The 24257-nt window shown below is 38.3% G+C and overlaps 4 protein-coding genes across 4 annotated transcripts; 3 read left to right on the top strand and 1 right to left on the bottom strand.

The window, feature by feature from the left end:
* The first annotated feature begins 55 nt into the window (after window positions 1–55).
* Window positions 56–2471, top strand: LOC141533457 (uncharacterized). The gene is made up of 2 exons (XM_074252350.1): window positions 56–85; window positions 393–2471. Exons 1-2 carry the CDS (start codon window positions 56–58, stop codon window positions 2469–2471), a joined length of 2109 nt encoding a protein of 702 aa, XP_074108451.1.
* A 33-nt stretch (window positions 2472–2504) lies between these two features.
* LOC141533456 (uncharacterized) lies at window positions 2505–3425 on the top strand. Its single transcript, XM_074252349.1, has one exon. It carries the CDS (start codon window positions 2505–2507, stop codon window positions 3423–3425), a length of 921 nt encoding a protein of 306 aa, XP_074108450.1.
* Window positions 3426–16447: 13022 nt separating this feature from the next.
* LOC141533455 (uncharacterized) lies at window positions 16448–17419 on the top strand. Its single transcript, XM_074252348.1, has one exon. The coding sequence runs from the start codon at window positions 16448–16450 to the stop codon at window positions 17417–17419; it is 972 nt and encodes a 323-aa protein (XP_074108449.1).
* A 4416-nt stretch (window positions 17420–21835) lies between these two features.
* LOC141533454 (uncharacterized) lies at window positions 21836–23989 on the bottom strand. The gene is made up of 4 exons (XM_074252347.1): window positions 23975–23989; window positions 23287–23668; window positions 22363–23190; window positions 21836–22277 (listed from the first exon to the last, which is right to left on the bottom strand). Exons 1-4 carry the CDS (start codon window positions 23987–23989, stop codon window positions 21961–21963), a joined length of 1542 nt encoding a protein of 513 aa, XP_074108448.1. The 3' UTR covers window positions 21836–21960.
* Between the last annotated feature and the right edge of the window lie 268 nt (window positions 23990–24257).

Below are 24257 nucleotides of genomic sequence, written 5' to 3'. Positions count from 1 at the left end.
TACATCACGTCATCTCAGACCAACCTGGAACGTCATCTCAAACTGAAGTAAAGCCATGGGTGAAGGACTTGAACAACACCTGCAAGTACTGTGGCAAGAATCATTACCTTGCCTTCTGTCCAGACTTCTCAACGAAGCCCGATGCTGAAAAACTTCAGTTAGTCAAGACCGAGCGGTTGTGTTACAACTGCTTAGGTAGACACTACCTGTACAAGTGTATTAACACTCAAACTTGTAAGCTGTGTAAAGAACGCCATCACACATTGTTGCACGGCTTGTTTGCAAAACCAAAGGAAAAGCCAACATCTCTCACAGCCTTCTCTGAAAAGTTATCATCGTTGTCTCAACATTCTTAGACAGAAGACAAGCCAGCTCCACAATGACGGTGGCAGCCGTCATCTCGAAACCCACGCAGTCATCTCAAGCCAGGAAGACATCTCAGATCAAGAGCATCTCAAACTGATACCAACATCACCAAATACAAGCAGTCATCTCAAAAGGTTACTATCATCAAGTCATCTCAACCCGAGCAGTTGCCTGCTCAGGCAAACCAGTCATCTCAGATAATTGACATCTCCAAGTCATCTCAACCAGAACAATTGCCTGCTCAGGCAAATGCAATAGCCTTATCAGCAATTAACACAAGAACTGCAGTAATCCTGGCTACTTGCAAAGCATTAGTATTGTCTCCTAACATGAAAAAGCATACAACTCGTCTTCTCATTGATCCAGGATCAGAACTGACATTAGTCTCAGCCAAGCTAGTTAAAGAAGCAAAACTTAACCAACTAGCTGCTGTGATACCAATCCTAGGCGTGGGTAATCAGTCTTCAAGCAAAACTCTTGGTCAAACGAACTTAACCATTGAGTCTTGCATCTCACATAAACAAGTCCATCTCAGAGCACATATCCTGCCTCAAATCACTACTAAGATTCCATCAGTCTCCATCACAGACCAGCATTGGTCTCATCTGAGCAAGCTAGAAAGAGCAGAGCCAGACTTCCTGAAGCCTGGACACGTTGAAATCCTCATAGGGGCTGATACGCTTAATCAAATACTAGAAACATCTCCAATAATTAAAGGGCAATCAGATGAGCCATTAGCAATTCACACAATCTTTGGATGGGCCTTTCTTGGACCAGCATCATCTCAAGCACGAAATCTCCCTCTCAGGTCTCTTCATACTGTGACAAACGATGAGCTTCAAGACTCCCTCACAAGATTCTGGATTCAGGAAGAAGTACCAAATCAAACAAAGCCATCTCTCAGTTTAGCAGAAGCGCAATGTGAAGAATATTACATTAGCACACTTTCACGAAACCAAGAAGGGCGCTACGTAGTGCGAATATCACTATCAGCTGAAATCTCACAGTTAGGAGATTCTAGAGCTATCGCTTATCGTTGTTTGAAACAACTTCTCAAGTGTCTGGAATCTGACGGACTTCTCAAACAGCGGTATATGGACTTCATGCACGAGTATGAAACATTAGGCCACATGGTAGCAGTTCCAAAGGAAGCCCCTGAACCTAAACAAGTCTACTACCTACCTCATCATGGAGTTCTCCGAGAACAAAGCACTACTACAAAGCTCAGATTCGTTTTCAACGGGTCATGTGAAACCACCTCACAAGTATCACTCAATGACATTCAGCATGCTGGTCCAAAAACTCAAAGAGATATATTTGACGTATTGCTGTTCATCAGACGTTTCAAATTCATCTTCATGACTGACATAGTCAAGATGTTTCGACAGATTCAAGTCCATCAGGATGATTGGGACTTACAACGAATTCTCTGGATCAACCAACAGAATGAAGTCCAAGAATATCAACTAAAAACAGTTACGTATGGAACTCGATCAGCACCATACTTAGCTTGCAGAACATTATTCCAACTAGTGGAAGATGAAAAGGAAAGTTACCCATTAGCAGTTGATTCAATCCTAAAAGGCAGTTATGTTGATGACATCTCAGGTGGAGCTGATTCAATTGACCATCTCAACACAATAGCTCAACAGCTTAACAGCATGTGCGCTTCAGCATGTCTTCCACTAGATAAATGGAAAAGCAACACACAAGAGTTTATTATTCCATCGACATCTCAATCCAAGGACAAGTCATCGTTTCACACATTTGATGAATCATTATCGAAGGTATTGGGTCTCTCCTGGTCATCAACTCATGATCAGTTTACATTTCAAAGCTCCATATCAGAAAGTGCAGTAATAACCAAGAGATCAATTCTCTCAGAAGTAGCTCAACTCTTCGATCCTCTCGGCCTCATCTCTCCAGTGGTTATTAAAGCAAAAATTTTACTCCAGCAACTTTGGCTTGAGAAGCTTGATTGGGATGATCAACTTTGCCCTGATACAGTAAATCAATGGGCCAAATTTCGAGAAGACATCTCAAAGTTAACTGAACTTCGAATAGCAAGATGGATTAATCTGCAATCCAATTTTTATTCGGTATAACTCCACGGATTCTCCGACGCATCTCAGCTAGCAATGGCTGCTGTTGTTTATCTCAGGATCACTGATTGTCAAGGAAAGTTGAAAGTCACTCTAGTCTGCTCAAAAACTAGAGTCGCTCCAATCAAGCGACTAACCATTCCACGATTAGAGCTTTCAGCTGCTGTACTTCTCGCCCATCTTATAAAGCATACACAATCTACATTAGAACTCCAAGATGTCCCCGTATTTCTACGGACCGACTCTTCAATAACCCTTGCATGGGTTAAAAATAACCCCATGAAATGGAAAGAATACGTTGGAAACAGAGTTTCATCTATTCATCAAACACTTTCAAACGCCTGTTGGAGATACACGTCCGGAAAACTCAATCCAGCAGATTGTGCTTCAAGAGGCCTAAACGCCTCTCAACTAATTAGTCATCATCTCTGGTGGACAGGTCCACCTTGGTTAGCTCAATGTCCTGAATATTGGCCAATCTCAGTAGCTTCATCTCCAACAGAAGATCTAGAAGAACGACCTGGCATTTCATTAACAGCAGTAATACAACCAACAATCTGGGACTTGATCGATCTTCCATGTGTAAAGACCTTTCACAAGGACCTCAACAAGTTACTACGAATAACAGCACTATGTCATCGAGCCATCTCATGTTTCAAGCGGATCCCCAACTCGAACGTATCAACATCTCCAATTGGACCGGCAGACTTAGAGAAAGCAAAACTATTTTGGATAAAAGCAACTCAGCAAGCATACTTCTCATCTGAGATCAGCACCATAATGTCAGGAAAACCCCTAGCAAAATCTCATGCCCTCTCTAGACTAACTGCAAGATTAGATCATCAAGGTACACTTCGAGTTGGAGGACGTCTTCAAAATTCTCAACTTGATCATGACAGCAAGTACCCACCCATCTTACCTCGACAATGTTGTAACAGATTTACCTGCTCAGGTTAGCCCCTAATCAATTTTAAAATTAACTAACAAAACTAACAACAATAAAAATTATCAGGGCGCCACCAGGATTATCAATCACGGTTCCTGGAACCGGTCCAGAGCTGAGAAAACTTATCTTAGGGTAGAGAGAGTGGAGGAAGGTGCTGTTAAATAATAAAAATTCAATTAACAATCTGATCAGTTTTATTAACAATAAAAATTTAACAAACTTAACAAATTTAAGCGCTCACACACACTTATAATCTAACGAAGCGGAGAATAACTGCGAAATAAACGATATTTACAAACGAACCTCCAATTGACGATACGATGACTAGACGGGCTTTTTCGAACAAACGGTCTCCCACACCTGTCTTAGAACTAATTGGGCTTTTTCGAACAAACGGTCTCCCACACCTGTCTTAGAACTAAACTTAAAATTTAACGTCCACCGGACGACCAAAACTAACTAACTTTACACACTTTACAACTTAATATTAAGTCCACAGGACTACCGAACTTAACACTATTAACACTCTCTATCACGCATAACCCGTTCAATTCTTCACACACATAACCCACACTTCGCTTAATTGATTTTACAATTTAATTTTTAATAAATCGAATGTAATTAAATTTTAGATAAAATATTTAAATTAAATTATTCAATCATTAGTAAATTAATAAAACGGCAAACAATATTCAATTTACAACCAATTTCTAACTAACTATTACCATTCTCAAATTCCAATTGTTAATTTTAATTCCGTTAAAATTTTAGATGGATTAAAATTCTTCAGTAACTTATTGTCATGGTCTTAAGAATATAACAATACTTATTTAGAACAAAAGGTCTTAATGCCTTGAATGAACTTTTGATAACTAAATAAATTAATCACAATATAATTTTTACATCACTTCAAAATTATTAACACAAATTTAATTAATTAATTCTGACTAAGTTTTTACTGTGACAATTTTTGACTCAATTAACTAATTCCTAGGACTTAAGGTCCACGCCGATAATTATCAAATTAGAGTAAAATTAATTTAATTAATTCACGGACTTAATCCCAAAATTATTAAATTCACACTTGACGGAATAATCTTATAATATAATATTCTCAATAAATAATTCCTAATATAATATTCTTAATAATTTTCCACTCTATATTATCCTCGATAATTAATTCTCAATATAGAATTCTTAATAATTAATTCTTAATATAAAACATTATCACTAGCGTTCTACTCGTCTTATATATTATAAAAATTCGACACGAGTCGAAATAGTCAAATTCATTTGCTAGAACATTCGCTAGTCAAGTCTTGCTTGACCTTGGGTATTGGAATTTATACGACACAAAACTGACGCTTGACGAAAATTTCGCGAACAAAAAATTTTATCTATTTTTCTCAATGACAAAAGTTAATCAATTTTACTCAGTTAATTATTGAAAAATTAATTAAATGAATTTTCTTAGATGTTAGTTAATTGATTGAAAACTTTTAGATATTAAAAATTTCTCCCGCAAGGTCGATCGAGCGATCCTCGGGTATAAACCCCCATGAAAATCACTCAATCCAAAAACTAGCAAATGTTCCACGATTTATTTATTGAATAAAATTTAAGAAAAGAAGAGGAATGATAGACCGAGTACAAACCGCGGTCTATTTTCCACCCACGGAATGAAATAATGTACCTGGGTAATTGTCTTACTACGTCCACGATGTCTGTCTACCGTGGTGAGTCCTCCAGGTACCGGTTGTTAGATTCTTTTTCACTCCGGGGAATTGTCCTCACTCTAAGTTCAGTTTTTCCTGCAACAGAACTAACGTTAGAAATCTTGTCTAAAAGATTGGAAAGACAATCTTAAAAAATCATCGCAGCGTTCCGAAAATTCACGTGCGAAAAAATAATTACCTGCTGCTTCGTTGAGTAGTGACCGGTGCGGCTGACTATCAAACCTCTTCTGATTTTGTCACTCTCCGACTCCCGAGCACTTACCCAATCCACCCCCCCCCCTTCTTAATTACTAAACGGAAGACCCCGAAGATCGGGGCGCACCAGTGCTGAGTCGACTAATTATCGATCTCTGGCGACTTATCGATTTAGGGTAATTTACCCTGTTACACTCCTCCCCACCAGACCAGCACTGGGGGGTCCCGATCCTCAGCTTCTCCTTGGGGTTGATGAATCAAAACTAAAACAGCGTAATTTAATTTTAACTTAAACAAAAAAATTTTTTATTTAGCCCAATTACAGGTCTTCATCGAGGTCCAGCTGGAGAACATCTTCGTCACTGGTCTCTTGGTCGTTGAAAATTCCAATGTCTTCTAGGCCCGAGTCCTCTGATATCGGCTCGCCCTGGCCACCAACCTCCATCTCGCTCCAGTTCGGGCCTCGTAGTTCTCTCTTGTTCCTCCTCTTCTTCCTCTTCGCCGTTCGTCGACGGACCGGGACGTCACTTGGCTCCGGCCACGGCATCAATTCGGCGCGCGGGGTGCCAGTCTCCATCCTGCCAGTCCTGACCGCTCGTTCCATGGCCTCCTTAAATTGGCTGGCGCGATATGCAGCGAAGGCAGGCGTAAGATGTGGTGGACACTCAGGAAGCACGAACGTGGATGTTGATGTTGTTGCTACCGGAGTGTCAGCAGCGCATTGGCTTCGGGTTGGAGCAGCTTCAACATCAACTACATATCTAGATGTTGGTTTCTTGGATGGGACTGGCTTGGACCGAGATATTGGAGGTTTCCATGGAGCAAACAGTCTCCGAGGTGGAGTCATGGCAACATTAGACCTGGTGAAGACTCTGGTCTTCACTGGTATTCTAGACTCAACCGACGTATTAGCTGAGGTCGTCTCAGGACGGGGTATAGCACCCTTGGACACATCTGGAGCGTGTCCGGGTATAGCGCCATTCCCCCCAACAGATGCTACAGTATGTACAGCGATTACTGACACCTTGGTCTTCTTAGGAGAAAGCATAGGCGGATGGGGCTCGAGAGGAAGCACAGGAGTTGGTGCTCCAATTGACTCCAGCGGAATGGAAACTTGAACTGTCGGAGGGGAAGTCTCCGATCCCTTCTCCCTCTGAACAGCTCGAGCTGCAAACGTCAACAGCTCTAGATGTCTGGGCCTTCGATCCTCTTTCCGCTCCGCCACTGTCGATGCCCTTGCCCACGCAGCCCGCAGTTTCGCCCTTGGTGTCTGGGGATCCCGCAGCATCTGGTTAAACCTAACACGACGCCTGTTGAGTCGGGTCTGTCCTTCAGTGCAGCCGTGCCATTTCGACTCACTAGTGTATACTCTCCTTTGGGATACTCTTTGTTTAATTTGAACTGGTACCGCACGGTGAGATACCGAGGGTTCAGCAGATTTTGGTTCCAATTTGCTGGTTCCAGCAACCCCCATTCGGTGGAAAACCGAGGGTTTGGCAGCTGACGCCGTCGAGGCGCGCCCCCCAGTCACAGCGGACTCCTCTCGGTTTGAAACCGATGGACCAGCGTCCACTATGGCTGGAGTACCCGCCTCGGAAACGGCAACCCCCACAGGGCTTGCCACCGAGGGTGTAGTTGTTGCTGGAACTATGTGAGAACCAGGCACTTGAGGTCCCAGCCTCCAAAAAGCAGATAACCGTGACGTAGAAGGCTGAATTGTTGGCAGCCCAGAGGGGATAGTACATTGTACGGCCACCGAGTTGGTCCCTGGCCTTACTCCTCCGATGTTGGTCTGGGCTGTCTCTCCCTGCCTCGGGTATTTCCCTTGGTTTCTGGTTCCTCCTCCATCTCTCTCCATAATCCTGGAAAAATCATTAATTAGAAAAATTTTCACGACATACTTTTCCTTAATACTAGAGCTTTTTATCAGCTAATCGATTACTGCGCCTCGGGAGTTTTAAATCAGGAATATAATGCTGACCTAACAATTTTCCCTTCTCGTTTTTTAACTCTACGACCAACGGACTAATTAACTTAGAGACTATTGCAGGCCCTAAGTACTTAGCTCCGAGACTCGCGCTATAACTGGCCGTCTTATTACTAAGCTTATGATTAGGATAATAAACTCTATCTCCAACGGAAACCTCCGGAATCTTAAAATTTAACCCGTGGTATTTTTCCTGTCGTTCATTTTCCTTCCTCATGTTGGATTCTATTTTATGCCTGAGCTCATCGAGACGTTGTATTCTCTTAGCCCAATCTTGGCTTTTAAAATCCAGGTCTTCTAATTCCAGGTGGCATATGTCACCCGCTTGACGTGGTTCTTGGCCATGGCATAGATAATAGGGTGACATTTTAAGAGATGAGTGGAAAGCACTATTATAGGCCAATTGGAACTCTCCTATATGTCTATCCCATTCTGTTTGGTCCTTATGAATGTACGCTCTAATCATGGGTTTTATAGTACGATTAATGCGCTCCACTGGATTTGCCTGAGGATGAGAGACTGCAATCGGGCTAAACTTTACTCCAACTTGCCCCAGGTACTCTTGTACTTGAGAGTTTATGAACTCTTTCCCATTGTCTGTTACCAGGAACATTGGGTATCCCCAGAGTGAGAAAGAGCGCTTAAGACACTCCAGTATGAGACTACCAGTGTGTTTACGCAGCGGGTAGAATAATGAGAACCGGGTATACAAGTCTTGTGCTATAAAAATGTATGCATTCCTTAGTTTTGACCGTGTGAAGGGACCCGTGACATCCGCTGCCACCACTGCCCAGGGTTTAATCGGTTGTCTCGTCTGAAATGGAGCTTTTGATGTACTCTGCTTGTACTTGACCTGTTTGCAAGTCTCGCAGGCTTGAACAAAGTCTTCAACGTCTTTCGACATTCCTGGCCAGTAGAATTTTATTTTAATACGCTCGTACATTTTGTCACGACCTAGATGACCAGCATCTGGTTTTTCGTGATTTCTCCTCAGTATTTCTGGTACTTCATAGTCTCTTAGGACCTTCTTCCATTCGTCTTCGTCACCCAGGATCTCCTTAAGGGGGTCGGGTCTGCGATAATAAAGACAATCCTCCCGTATTTGCCAGTCTGGAAAGTTCTTCGGATGTTTTCTGACATTGTTGAATTTTAGGTCATACCAACTGGAAGACTGGATATTGACAAACCTTGCTGTTTGTAATCTGTTCTTTATTTCCATCCAATCTTCGGGAGAATCATCTTCATATAGACGAGAGAGAGCATCTGGGCCTTCGTTCGTCGTACCTCGTTGATGCTTGATGGTAACTTCGTGAGAAAATAACTCCACTGCCCATCTTGCCAGGCGTCCATTGGGTTCTCTAAGTGAGTGCAGCCATAATAGAGAAGCGTGATCTGTTACTACGGTAAATGGAGCACCTTCTAGATAGCACCTCAGCTTCCTCACCGCCCAGACTACAGCTAAGCACTCCTTTTCTGTAGTCGTATATCTAGTTTCTGCACCTCGGAGCTGGCGACTAAGGCAAATAATTAAATGTTCCTTGTCCGTTCCGGGTTCTTTTTGCACTAGAAAGGCACCTAGACCGGTATCGCAGGCGTCAGTGTATAATACATACGGCCAGTCTGGTTTTGGAATCGCCAAGGGCTGAGCATCAACGAGAGCTTGTTTTAATTCGTGAAACGATTTTTCTTCTTCTGGACCCCATTTCCACTCCGAATTTGCGCCAGTTAGTTTATTTAAAGGACCTTGAGCCTTCGCAACATTCTGGAGATGACGGTGGTACCAGTTTACTAGGCCCAGAAAGCTTCTTAATTGTTTCTTGTTAGTAGAAGTAGGGAAATTGACAACAGGTGCAATCCTTTCAGGATCCGGGTATAATCCCGTTTCGTTGACCACGAATCCCAAAAATCTAACTTCGTTTCTGCAGAATTTGCACTTCTCTGGATTGATGAGGAGGCCAAATTCACGAAATACCTCGAACAGCAGAGCCAAGACCTTCAAGTGTTCTTCAAATGTTTCACTTATCGCAATCCAATCATCGAGATAAGCGAAAACCTGTTCAGCCCACTTGAGAGGCAGCTCCCTCTGGACCAAAAGTTCACAGAATCTTGTTTTCACATGATCCATGGCTTTTTGAAAGGTACTGGGAGCTCCTACTAGTCCGTATCGCATTCTTAACCATTCGAATTGGCCTCTTCCCTCTACAGAGAAGGCTGTCAGTGGAACTGAGTCTGGAGACATTAAAATTTGATGAAATGCTTCACGTAAGTCCATTGTTGAAATAAAGGTGGCTCCATGAAGAGCACTCAGAATTCTGAGCATGTTCGGCAATGGATGAGCTGATGGAATCGTGACTTTGTTGAGTGGACGATAGTCGATACAAAATCTCCACTTGTTGTTTGGTTTCGAAACCATCAATGGTGAACATGACCAGACACTGCAGCTCGGGCGGATGAACTTCTTCTCTAACAGCTCATCGATCTGTTTATTCAGCTCTTCATTCACAACTGGGCTTCTGCGATATGGTTTTATTCGCACAGGTTGTGTTCCGGGTTTCAAAAGAATTTTATGTTGAATAATTTTTGTCGCCCCCAGGTTTGACACTTCATCAAATTTTTTTAACTCAATTTTCAAGAATTTTTCCATTTCCTCCTCTTGGAGTTCTGACATAGCACACAAAGGTGCTGACTTTTCGTGACAGTTGATAGGTTGGAAAAGAAAAACCTCCAGAGAATCAGTGAATTTCCATGTACAGTTCTTGTAGTCGATCTGCACCTCAAATTTTGTCGCGAAGTCCATCCCCAAGACCAAGGAATAACCTAGGTCGGGTAAAACGCTCAAATACTGTTCTCCAGCAACAGATCCGATCTGAATTATGAAAGGGGCTCCACCCTTACTTTTGCAAGTAGAGAGATTAGCAAGAAGCACTCCTTTCTTAGTTTGATCGTCTTGAAGCTCACCAGCAGCTAGATGTTTGATATCTTGGTACACCTTTTCATTTATATACGACCTCTCACTGCCTGTGTCCAGAATTCCTTGGAGTTTTACTCCAAATATCCACACCGAGGTCGGGATACGTGACGTTTTTTCAGGTGGTGACCCATTTCCAGGTTTGAAAATTCGTCTACTAGCCAGTCTGTGAATAAAAGACGCAGAGAGAGGTTTGCCTTGAAGTACTCGAGGTATAAATGAAGCTTGAGAAGGTACCAAGACAGCTGGTGTTGTTGCTGGTTCACATAGAGTCTCAACTTCGTCTTCCCACTCCGAATCAGAGATTTCTTCTGCTGCTGAATTATTCTCGGAGTTTTGTTCAGCCAAGGATATACAGGGTTTTATTACTACATCAGGAGGAACCGCTAAGGGATCCTCTAATAAGGTAATTGCTCTTAATACCTCCTCTTCACAGAGTGGTTTAGTTATTGGCTTATATTGTATATCAAATTCAGCAACAGAATCAATGACATTGTCACTGTCTACCTCATCGGGCCCTCGAGAAGAGACTGGTTTCAATCCCACGTCTTTTCCCGGGTATGAATCTAGATTGGTTTCGTTTAATACAGTGAAATTATTGTTTCCCTGGTTTTCAATTTGTTCTGGTAAACACGTGGGAAACTTACGTGTTACCTCTAAGCATTTTTTTGAATTGATTGAACGACCTTCTCAGCAGGAGATTCAGTATTAGTTGCTGCTGATCCAGGTTGGTTATTCCAGAGAGCTGATAAGGGACAGTTCTCCCTGGTATGACCTGTTTTGTAGCAGAAATTACAAACTTCTCTTCTTGGACCCGGGCAGACTTCGAATGTATGACCTGGTGTGCCGCAGTTGAAACAGGGGCTCGGTCCTCTGATGTATTTTAAGTTATACATTTGGCCCAGGTCTTGTATAGGTGCATTCGAAAATTGTAGTCCTGGTTGTTGAAGAGTTCCATATTGTCCTGATGGGATGGTATTAGGGGTTTCAGTTCGCATATTCCGTACAGGCAATTGTTGGTTTTCTAGTTGAGTAGTATTCGTTGGCTGTGATGGATAAAACCTCGAACGATAATATTGCTTGGTGGCTGGAAACTGGTTATTCGGACGTCTGATGACTCCATAACGGTTGTCGTATTCCCCTGAATTTAATTGCATATTATTGAATTCGGGGAGTTCCACCATTTCCTCAACAAACTCTATATCCTCGTTAGGAAGTTGAATAGCTCCAAAACGAGGTTTATCCGTGTTCTTAGATTGGGAATTAGACTGGTTCTTGCTACTCGAGTCTTTGGTACACCTGGCTGCCTCGTGTAATACGTTGAGAAGGTCTTCATATGTTGTTACTTGTCTGGAGAAGACCATGAGTCTCAGCTCGTCTGTTAGGTGGTTACGGATACAGTTCACCTGTTCCTGGACTGGTGGAGGAATCTCCATCGATTGATATTTTTGTTGGACATTGAGCACGAACTCCGTGGCATTATCCCCAGGACTCATCCTCATCTCACTTATGTCCAGGATCATTTGATGGTCGGTAACAGGGCTCCCGAAAGCTTTTCAGAACTCCTGCTTGAATTGGGCGAAATTTTGCCATCTGTAATAGTTCGTGTCCACCCAACGAGCTGCTGCTCCCTTCAGGGTGTAACTGATCACCTTCATTAACTCTGGTTCACTCCAATCCTCTCGTCTCGCTCTAGCCTCCAATGCATTCACGAAATCGTTAGCTGTTGTGTCTTTTTGAGGAAAGGAAATGCCGGACATCTGTATGCTGTCCTTGATTTCCTTCCAGCGGCTATAGGAAATGTGTCCAGGCCTAATGTTAGTGTTCAACCCGTTGAAGTCACCTCCAGGCAATCTACGTGTATAATTATCGGGACAATTCCCAGGATAATTAGCCTGTGGTATGTAAGTGTTACCTGGTGTGAAACCCCGGTAACAATCTTGTTGTCCGACATTAGTTGTTTGATAATTCTGTCGGTTTACTATGTTGATCAATGGGCGAGAAGTCAAGCCGATTGGTCGAGTCTCTTGATTATTTATCTGTTGGTATAAAGGAGAACTCGAATTTCCTCCAAGATGCGCTGTCCCTGAGTAAATCTCACGAGCCAGTCGTTCACGTTCACGAAGTTGACGAATTTCCTGCTCTTGTTGTTGATGCAGGCGTTCGAGACGTTCTCGTTGAATTTGTTCTTGTCGCAACTGGTCTCTTAATGCCTGTTCCCGTGTCTCTCGTTCTCTTATTGCTTCATCGACTCCTAGAAGTCGTGTTCGAGGTGCTTGATTGGTTGTAGGATCATCTCGGAGTCTGTGTTGTATCCAGGAGAGCTCACGGTCCATGTCGTCAATTATTCCGTTCATGGTATCAGCAACCTCTCCGAAATGTAATGAAGAGTTTGACGAACCTGCTGGAGCTGGTGTAATCGTATTCCCTCCAATTACATCGCTGATTCTGGCCATGTTTTGATTTCCAGGGAACAACGCAGTCCCACTCGTACCTGGAGTCTCGCCTATTGATATACGTTGTTTGTTTTGGACCGAAGATATTACTCCCGCGGATCCATGTTGTCTATAACCCGGGTTTAAATGAGTCGACTCACCCATGGGCGCAGGCATGACGCCTGACCCGGGTACTTGAGCTGACTCCCCCAAGGGTCTCTGATCTACGTTGGATCCTGGTCTATTAGTAATAGTCGGTGATGTTCTACCCCGGCCTCTACCGAAGGAAAGTCGTCGAGCCTCTTCTTCTGGCTCTTCGAGTCATTGAGACCTGGTCCCCGGTCCACCTTGACGTATCATTGTGTCCAAATTTACAAAATATTCCTCGAATCTGAATAGTTTCACTGTTGAAACATGACAATAAACTTGTAATTGAAATATCCAATATTAATTCTATTATAATTTAAAGAAAGTAAAATAAAATATTTGATAAAAGAAATTTTTTTTTTTTTTTTTTTTTTTTTGCGATAAATTCCAAAACTAAAGGAATTTTTCAGAAGAAAAAAGTTTTATAATTTTTCCAAATAAGATATAACTAATTATTTTCTCTATGAAGGAAAAGAAACTATTGATAAATTTAATTTAAATAGGATAAAAATTCTTTTGAGGATTATATGTCAAAATTTCTTTTGAAAAGTACTTTACGATGTTGTAATACAATTGTCAAATTTTAATTTAGACAATAAAAGAAAATTTTACATTGAAATAAATTTCTAAAACCAAAAGAATTTGTTCGAAAGAAAAAAGATTTTATAAATTTTGTCAATTAATATTTTATTATAATTCTCTATGAAAGAAAAGAATTTTTGCTAATTTTAAATTGAATAGGATTAAGATTCTTTTCAAAAGCAATTGTCGAATTTTCTCAAGTAAATTCCTCAAAAATGAGAAGTAAAGTTACCCGAGGTAGTCAAAATCGATAAGTATTTTAATCCTTATTGAAAGAAAAATACTTCGACTTAATTCGACTACCGGGTTTGACTATTATGATGATTTTCTTTGGTACCCAAGATAGCTGTGAATTGTAGAAAAAAAAGAAAACTACCACAAGCTACTGGGTTTAGCTGAATGATAATGAGTTTTTTTTTTTTTTTTTTTTTTTAAGAATTAAATTAATGTTAAAATTTGAATTTCAAGGAAAATTAGAAGAAAGAAAATTTTTCGACACTCAGTAACGCACTTTTCTAAGTTAAAAAAAAATTTTCCGAGTAATAAAAAAAATAATTTTTCCAATGATTGAATAATATGTTTCTAATTAATTAATCAAAAATTTATTACTCAACAACTTCCATTCTCTCTCTATGGGGTTTTTAAGAAGTTGGGCGCCAATGTAACAGTTTTACCTGCTCAGGTTAGCCCCTAATCAATTTTAAAATTAACTAACAAAACTAACAACAATAAAAATTATCAGAGCGCCACCAGGATTATTAATCACGGTTCCTGGAACTGGTCCAGAGCTGAGAAAACTTATCTTAGGGTAGAGAGAGTGGAGGAAGGTGCTGTTAAATAATAAAAATTCAATTAACAATCTGATCAGTTTTATTAACAATAAAAATTTAACAAACTTAACAAATTTAAGCGCTCACACACACTTATAATCTAACGAAGCGGAGAATAACTGCGAAATAAACGATATTTACAAACGAACCTCCAATTGACGATACGATGACTAGACGGGCTTTTTCGAACAAACGGTCTCCCACACCTGTCTTAGAACTAATTGGGCTTTTTCGAACAAACGGTCTCCCACACCTGTCTTAGAACTAAACTTAAAATTTAACGTCCACCGGACGACCAAAACTAACTAACTTTACACACTTTACAACTTAATATTAAGTCCACAGGACTACCGAACTTAACACTATTAACACTCTCTATCACGCATAACCCGTTCAATTCTTCACACACATAACCCACACTTCGCTTAATTGATTTTACAATTTAATTTTTAATAAATCGAATGTAATTAAATTTTAGATAAAATATTTAAATTAAATTATTCAATCATTAGTAAATTAATAAAACGGCAAACAATATTCAATTTACAACCAATTTCTAACTAACTATTACCATTCTCAAATTCCAATTGTTAATTTTAATTCCGTTAAAATTTTAGATGGATTAAAATTCTTCAGTAACTTATTGTCATGGTCTTAAGAATATAACAATACTTATTTAGAACAAAAGGTCTTAATGCCTTGAATGAACTTTTGATAACTAAATAAATTAATCACAATATAATTTTTACATCACTTCAAAATTATTAACACAAATTTAATTAATTAATTCTGACTAAGTTTTTACTGTGACAATTTTTGACTCAATTAACTAATTCCTAGGACTTAAGGTCCACGCCGATAATTATCAAATTAGAGTAAAATTAATTTAATTAATTCACGGACTTAATCCCAAAATTATTAAATTCACACTTGACGGAATAATCTTATAATATAATATTCTCAATAAATAATTCCTAATATAATATTCTTAATAATTTTCCACTCTATATTATCCTCGATAATTAATTCTCAATATAGAATTCTTAATAATTAATTCTTAATATAAAACATTATCACTAGCGTTCTACTCGTCTTATATATTATAAAAATTCGACACGAGTCGAAATAGTCAAATTCATTTGCTAGAACATTCGCTAGTCAAGTCTTGCTTGACCTTGGGTATTGGAATTTATACGACACAAAACTGACGCTTGACGAAAATTTCGCGAACAAAAAATTTTATCTATTTTTCTCAATGACAAAAGTTAATCAATTTTACTCAGTTAATTATTGAAAAATTAATTAAATGAATTTTCTTAGATGTTAGTTAATTGATTGAAAACTTTTAGATATTAAAAATTTCCCCCGCAAGGTCGATCGAGCGATCCTCGGGTATAAACCCCCATGAAAATCACTCAATCCAAAAACTAGCAAATGTTCCACGATTTATTTATTGAATAAAATTTAAGAAAAGAAGAGGAATGATAGACCGAGTACAAACCGCGGTCTATTTTCCACCCACGGAATGAAATAATGTACCTGGGTAATTGTCTTACTACGTCCACGATGTCTGTCTACCGTGGTGAGTCCTCCAGGTACCGGTTGTTAGATTCTTTTTCACTCCGGGGAATTGTCCTCACTCTAAGTTCAGTTTTTCCTGCAACAGAACTAACGTTAGAAATCTTGTCTAAAAGATTGGAAAGACAATCTTAAAAAATCATCGCAGCGTTCCGAAAATTCACGTGCGAAAAAATAATTACCTGCTGCTTCGTTGAGTAGTGACCGGTGCGGCTGACTATCAAACCTCTTCTGATTTTGTCACTCTCCGACTCCCGAGCACTTACCCAATCCACCCCCCCCCCCTTCTTAATTACTAAACGGAAGACCCCGAAGATCGGGGCGCACCAGTGCTGAGTCGACTAATTATCGATCTCTGGCGACTTATCGATTTAGGGTAATTTACCCTGTTACAATGTAAACTTTCTGAACTTCTCATCGCAGATGCTCATGCCCGGACCTTCCACGGTGGAACTCAACTTACACTAATGTACCTACGACGTCAATGTTGGATATTAGGAGGAAGAGCTCCAATCAAGTCTTTTATCCAACACTGTTTAGTCTGTGCCCGAATCCGAGCAGTCCGAACACAACTCATGGCTCCTCTACCGTTATCTCGAGTAACTCCATCATTAGTTTTTGAAACAACTGGAGTTGATTACGCTGGACCAATCACATTGAAGACATTTCAAGGAAGAGGTGCAAGGAAATTTAAAGGGTGGATAGCAGTCTTCGTCTGTTTCTCAACGTCAGCAATTCATCTTGAAGCAGTCTCAGACTACTCAACTGAAGCCTTCTTGAAGGCATTTCGAAGATTTTCTAGCCGACGAGGAATCTGCAAAACACTACATAGTGATTGTGGAACTAATTTCAAAGGAGCTGACAATGAATTGAAACGTCTCTTCTCCAAGGCTACCTCAGAATCAAAAGAGCTTCAACGTCTACTCACTAATGATGGCACAAATTGGAAATTTAATCCCCCAGGAGCACCTCACATGGGAGGAAAATGGGAAGCTGCAGTGAAATCTGTCAAACGTCATCTCCAATCGTCAATATCAGAAACCAGCTTCACATTTGAAGATTTTTCTACTCTCCTAGCACAAGTTGAAGCACTACTAAACTCAAGACCTCTCAGTGCCTTATCAGATGATCCAGAAGATCTCTCAGCCCTAACTCCAGGCCATTTCATTCGAGGAGCTGCGCTCAACTCCATACCTGAACCATCTCTAACTTCCGTCAACGAATCAAGATTATTTCAATTTCAAAGGATACAGGAACGATTCCAACAATTCTGGAACAGATGGTCAGCAGAATGCTTATCTGCACATCAGTCCATCTCAAAGTGGCGCAACCAACAAGACAATATCAAACTAGGGTCTTTAGTTTTAATAACAGATGAAAGATTTCCTCCTTCAATATGGCCTCTCGCGAAAGTAATCCAACTTCACCCTGGGAAAGATGGACTTACTCGAGTAGTCACTCTCAAGACCGCTACATCAATTCTTACTCGACCAATTGTCAAGTTAGCTCTTCTCCCACTAGCTCCTCACCAAGAGTCGTCTGATTGAAATTCTGCATTCCTGCAGAATTTGGGGGGGGAGAATGTTGAAAAAAGCCAAAATCATCATTTGGCATCAAAAATCGCATGGACCACGACTAGAGAGTTAGTCATGGTACTAACAAAAGCACGGACCTTAACTAGAGAGCTAGTGGAAAATTATTCCAATTATAGTGGGAAATTATTCTAAATTGTTATTGGGCCGCTACCTTCGAAACTCCCACTCAGTCCATCGGAGCTGCCGGGCCAGTGAATTGACAGACTCTAATCCCCTCTCAAATCAACAAACTGTTTAAAAGGAGGTAGCGAGGAGAGCTATACGACAGTCCACTTTAAACCATCAAGCGAGGAAGAAGAAGAAGAAGAAGAAGAAGAAGAAGAAGAAGAAGGAAATACGCCAACAGTCTACAGTAAGCGAGCAAGGCTTACATCAACAGTACAGTATTTAGGATAGCAAGCGTGCAAAGCTTGTCTATCTTCAATCGAACGTCTTTATCCAGTCATCTCAATCTCAGCTACGTTCGAGTATCATTAAATCAGCTCTTTTAAGAGCTAAAATTCAAAAAGTTCTTTTCAGAGCTCAATATTCATTTTCTCTTATTTAAGAGCGTGTGACTAATAAGTTATCTCAAGACTACTACGTAGTCTTAACCAATCGGTCTTTTTCAAGACCAATAAATAATTTTATTTGTAAGAAAACCTACCCAAGTTTGAAGGAAGGAAATAGTTATATTATAATTGACAAAATTGGAATTAAAGATCAATCATCACTTTAATTGAGCAACAAGAGTTTTTAAGATATTGATAAAACTTAGAACAATGATTTTAAATTATTAAATATAAAATCATAAAAAATGTTTACCATTTACTCAAATCGTTTTTTAGGAATTCTTCTGCGCTACTTTAGCATATGACGGATGATGAAATATAGAAGACAAAAAACATTGTATCGGGACTCTATAAACTTGTAGCGACATTTCTATGCTAGACGCTTCTACTAGAGAAATCTTTAGCGGAAGTGGTTATTTCAAATAACATTTCTATCACTTGGGCCTTAATACCCGACAGGCCTTATTATCCGCGGGTACCTCATATGTTCCAAAAATTTCATTAAAAAAATTAACAGTTACTGCTTACTGTTACGCTAACGATATCTGATGTATCGAATACATTCTTAATAATATTTCTGGTTATTTGTATTTTTTTTTTCTGTCCCTATTCACATTTATTTGTAAAGCAATTTTTAGTCGCCTTATTAGAGTGCCGATGAAATCTAATTTTACAACCCAGGTGCGTTTCACCATGTACGATAGACATCAAAAGCAATTTATTCGCTGAAAATATATATTTTTTGAGACATTTTTAAGTTGGATCTTGAAACGCAACAAAATCTTTTTGACATTTTTTTATTCATACCCGGGCAAGAAATTAAATTCGACTCAAGATCAAGAATTTTGAACCAAGAATACCATTTTGAAGAAAGAAACACTTTCGAGTCAAGAAGAAAAATTCTTAAATCAAGAAAATTTTTTCGAACCAAAAATTATGTCTTGACTAAAGAATTTATCCTCTTGACTCAAGAAATTCGCTTTCTTCAAAATAGTGTTTTTGGTTTAAAATTCTCCCTTTTGAATCAAGTTAAATTTTTTATCAGCGTAATATTTATTTAAGTATCATTTTGGTTTGTAGCACCTCTTGCAGCATCAACTCCATACCAAGATTTGAATTATATCAAGATTGTGTATCAATACAAGACGATTGATAAGAAAATGTCTGAGGCAGTATTGCACAAATTCAAATACAATCGGTGGTATTTAACTGAAGAAAAAACTGCTTTGGCTTCTTTTGATCCAAATAAGTAGTATAGCAGAGGGGATTCTGGATATCGATTAGGTAGGAATCTGTATTCCCGACCGAGTAGTTTGTGTCCATGCTAAATTGTCGACTATATTTTCAGCCCTTTTTTATCAACTATTTTGGATTTTCATTTCCTCGATTTTCCCACCATCTTTTGAATTTTTATTTCCACCATTTTCTCACCCTTATTTGACGATGTAGCCGCCATTTGCCGCGACCACATCACCCTTTTTAGTCTGCCATCTGGTAGCCGCAATTTTAACCATATCTACAACCCTTTCACTGCTTTTTAGCCATCAGCTACATTTTACCTCCACCATTTTATAACTAGTTTGATGACCTCATTTTACTGACGCAATCCTTACTGTACAATTTACTTCGACTTTTTATCGTGTATTGCGGTGGGGAATAAACGATATAAAGTCAGCTTACAACTGCGAGATCATCATTCCATTTCTGTTCTTGAACTTGAACACTATGAACCGAGCTGTGGAAGCTTATTTTAATCAAATATTCATCAGGAACTACTTTTGACCTATAAAAATGGATCTACAAGAACTTAACAAAGTCAACTTTTCATCAAGATATCTACCTACGAAGAAGATCTACGATTTGGAATAGGGTAAAATCTACGGGATTAACCATCTAAAAACGGTACCAACTAAGTTTAGTTTGAAATACAACATCGCTATAATTGTAACAAAATTTCAAATTTTTTGCCCCGCTAAGACTGTTAAGTACTTCAACGCTCATGCTGATATCTTTACAAAACTATCAGAAGTTGCAGAAAGTAATCTTCTTTACCTACACTATCATCAAAAAGAAAATAATTTACTCAAATTATCTCAAACCCCAAAAAAGTTGGCATGGAACTTTTGGCAAGCAAAAATCATTCGTGCTACTAAATGAGCACTTAGAATGGAATCAAAGGTAAATGATAAGCCGCATTTAAGAGAAGCCGGTTTAACCGGAGAAATTGAGGACACAAAAAAAAACTAAATTAACAGTTTCTAATTAATTATTATCATTTATTATTGTTATTGGAGGGTGGAAATAATTTTTTTAAACGTTGATTTATTATTAAAAATAATATTTCATTATTATTGGAGTTAGCATGAAAGTACTTAAGTTGCCAGTTAGTGTGCCTGACACACTCGTGGTGGCGCGACCGCTTGACACATTTCCCATCATGCTTTGCAGGATTGGAATACCTTCTTATATATTATCTTACCTAGCAGTACATCAACATTTTGAAATTTAATAATTAGTTTTAACTAATTAAAAATAAATAAAAGATATTTACTAAAACTCTGCACAAAAATAAGATGAGCAAATAGTGAGCAATTTTATAAAGAGAAGATTTATAAGAAAAGTTGAGTGGTTTATGCGTAAATATGAAAAAAAAGTTTTGTATTTTTAATTGTTTATAACTAATTAAACAATTAATCAATATGTTGAGCAATTGCGGATTTTAATTGAGCAATTGCTGAGCAATTAGGAGCAATCAAGGGAAATTCGCAATTTTTATAGTTCCATGCCAACATTTTTGGGGTCTCAAATTAGTAATAAAATCTGAAATTTACAATAACAAACAATTTCAACAAAAAAAAACTATGATTTCGAGCCCTTACTTATACATCCTTCCTCAACTTTATCAATATGTTTTAACTAATTCTTGAATTAAAACAAGAGAAATTATCAATATTTTTAAAAAAAATATTTAAAAAAAAACAAATATTTAAAAAAAAAAATTTTTAAAATTGGTCGTCTGTAAAGTCGGTTTATAGACGATAGTCTTACGACAAAGAAATATTGATGAAAAATTGCATACTCTTCTGAATTGAATAAAATTATTGCTATCATAGAATTATTATTATTTTGTATTTAAAAAATTAAAAAAAATTGTTAAATATTCAAAAATTATTTAAACATATAAACGACTTAACCAGTGATGTAAGCAGAGTGGTCTAAGACGCAAGGCCTATAGAGCACTCGGACTGGCTCATCGGCCAGGCGTAAGTTCGAATCCCAAGCTGGTCTTAGAAACTATCTTGATTGATATTCGACCCTCGCCGCGGAGATTTAAGATTTTCACAACCCAAATACACCCCAACGTACCACTCCCAACAGTTAAAGTCGGCGATATGACCACAGCCGTTAAAACTGACTCTAAATAATAACTAATTAAGAAAAAAAAGACTTATTGATACATTGTTAATCAAAAATCATAAATTTTATCAACAATAATAATATGACATAAATATTTTCTCACAACTTGTTATAAACATAACTTTTAAATTTTCAAATCCATAAATATATATATATATATATATATATATATATATATATATATATATATATATATATATATATATATATATATATATATATATATATATATATATATATTAGGTGTCCCTTATATGGCAAAAAAAAAATTTTTTTAGAATTTCGAAACGCATACCCTCCAATTTTTTTATAAATGCTAAAATGTACTTAAATATGAAATTTCATATCTGTAGCATGATTGCAACCCGTGCCGACCGAGCTCTAAAGTTTAATAAAAAACGGTGTTTTGGTCTGACATTTTGGTTTGATCCAAAACTAATTAAAATGCAACAAATAAAGTAAATATGAGTAAAACTAAAAAAATATCAATACAAACTTTTATTTAAATACAAATTATAATAATAATTAATTAGGGTAACTTCTCTTTAGTGTAGTTTTTTTACAGTCTGGATACAGATTTCTATGTTCCTGAACACAACGCAACAAAAACTGTTTTTGCTCTTCTTCAGCCGTGATAAGACCATTAAAATCTTGCATTAATTTAACAGCTCTTTCAGCAGTGTCATTTACGACCTTCAAACGACTTAATCGCCTTCTAGCTCCCAAAAAAGCAAGATTGTCACCCCACGAAGATACGTCTTCCCGAAGAAAACTGTCGTCGATCTGTAGTCGAGATAGAAATCGTTTGCTTCTTTGAGTCACAAAATCATCCAGCGTCATATCTGAAATAAAGAAAAAACCATTAAAATAAGCAAAAACTAAACCACAAAACTTTGAAAAAGAAACATGAAAATATTAAGTACTTACCAAACAAATTTTGCGTAATATCTTCCTTCGATGGGACATAGCGTTTAGAGGAATCTGAACTTTCGTCTCTGTTTAAATTATTAATCATTTTTGTCTTGGTTTTGGTATCAACTTCTTCATCAAAGAGTGATAACATGACTGTTTCTTCACACAAATACCATAAATGATGAATAAACTTGCTTATGGATGCCTTGGAACTTGTCGCGTCTACTTTTTCATATTCTTTTAGAGCTTTCAAAAAGGACAAGTCTTGGTTAGGTGCTTTAACTGCCATTGTACATCCGAGCCAAGGTTTGGTATACAAGGTGACGATAAATAAACAAACATCTTGTAGAGCATTTTTGTCCTTTGCAGTAATTTTAAGTTGCGATTGAAGCAAACATATTTTTATAGAATAGATTGCTCTCGCCATCCATCGCGCTTGATGCAAAGCTCCGGGGGGCCTGAGTTTTAGTTTATTCTCTGTGTCTCCTCCTAAGAACACAACGCATAGTTCAACCAATTCGCGGTAATCGTCTCTAACAAAAGATTTTTCCAGTTCAGTCTTATAAAAAGTTAACAAAGATGTAATGTTTGTCTTAGCAATATGTGCTTCAACGAAATTTAGAGGTGACTCAATGTTATCAGTGTTAATATTTTTCCAATTATCTCTTAACTTTTTGAAAATTGGAATATCTAGGCTACTTGTAATATGTTTTACCTTTGTTTCGAAAACAGCTTTAAGGACCAACTCATAAATATGATGACGACAAGCAAAAAGCAGCAATTTCCTTTCTAAAGTCTGCTCCAAAATAGCACAAGCTCCACTGAAGCGGCCAGTATTGGAAGCTGTTGTATCTCAGCACATTATCTGTACTTTGTCATGGAGGGTCCAGTCAAAGAGAGCAGTTGAAATGGCTTTAGCTTGATGTTTTCCAGAAAAACTCTCTAATTTCGGTACTGCAAGAAGCTGTTCTCTATCGTCAAATGAAGCAATAATTGGCAAGCGTTCTTCTTTTGAACTTCGTACATCCAATCCAGGTAATAGTTTTCCATCCCAATGAATTGTGACTACGTCAGGCAAATTATTCTGGAAGTCAGTTTTTATTGCTTCTGCCCTGGATTTTCTCGCTTGAGTACGAACTCGCTGAATCGAGGATTTGTTTATAGGGAAATCATCGCTGTTCAGACCAAGCGCTTCTACAACCGCATGGAGAATATAAACTGAGTCCCTTATGCTTAATTGGCATCGATCTAAAGCTGCTACCAGTTTTGGAGTTATTAAACTTTTTGTGCCTCTTTTAAAACTTTTTTCAGGGCAAGGAATCTGAGTTCAGAGGAAACTAAATTCAGAGTTCGAAATCTGTTCCTCATCCGAATTCTCAAGACATTATAAATTGGCGTCTAACGTCAAGGTCTGAAAGCGCGGAAGCTATTACGATCGAACACCTGTGTCGACTTTGAAAATTTTGTTTAGAATATATAATTTACAGTTTTTGAAAATTGAATTCGAATAATTTGTTTAAATATAATCATGAGCAACTAGTTATAGAACAATATTTCAACTGTTAGCTCTAACGTTACACGAGAAGAGAGAGATATATATATGTGTCACAAGCTTGGTTCTTTCTACCGTCTGTTTGATCATGCTTCTCTATTTTTTGTCACACGCTCTTGCTTGCACTCACAGACTCAAGCGGAACGCGATACTTTTTCGTGAGTGCTGGCGGTGTTCATCAATTTATAAGACGTTATCACGTCAAAAAAAAATGTTTTAGCAAATAATAATAATAATAATAATAATAATAATAATAATAATAATAACAATAACACTCTCGAATACCGTAGCAAGGTGCTCCAGGCGCAGCTTCCGGACACGTCCTGTCGGACGTGTAAACAACATCCAGAGACGCTGA

This window comes from Cotesia typhae, unplaced genomic scaffold (genome assembly GCF_013202065.1).
Source record: "Cotesia typhae breed Kobodo isofemale line unplaced genomic scaffold, CoteBio_Ctyphae contig_9, whole genome shotgun sequence".
NCBI lineage: Eukaryota > Metazoa > Arthropoda > Insecta > Hymenoptera > Braconidae > Cotesia > Cotesia typhae.
This window is presented reverse-complemented; position numbering and strand designations above follow the sequence as displayed.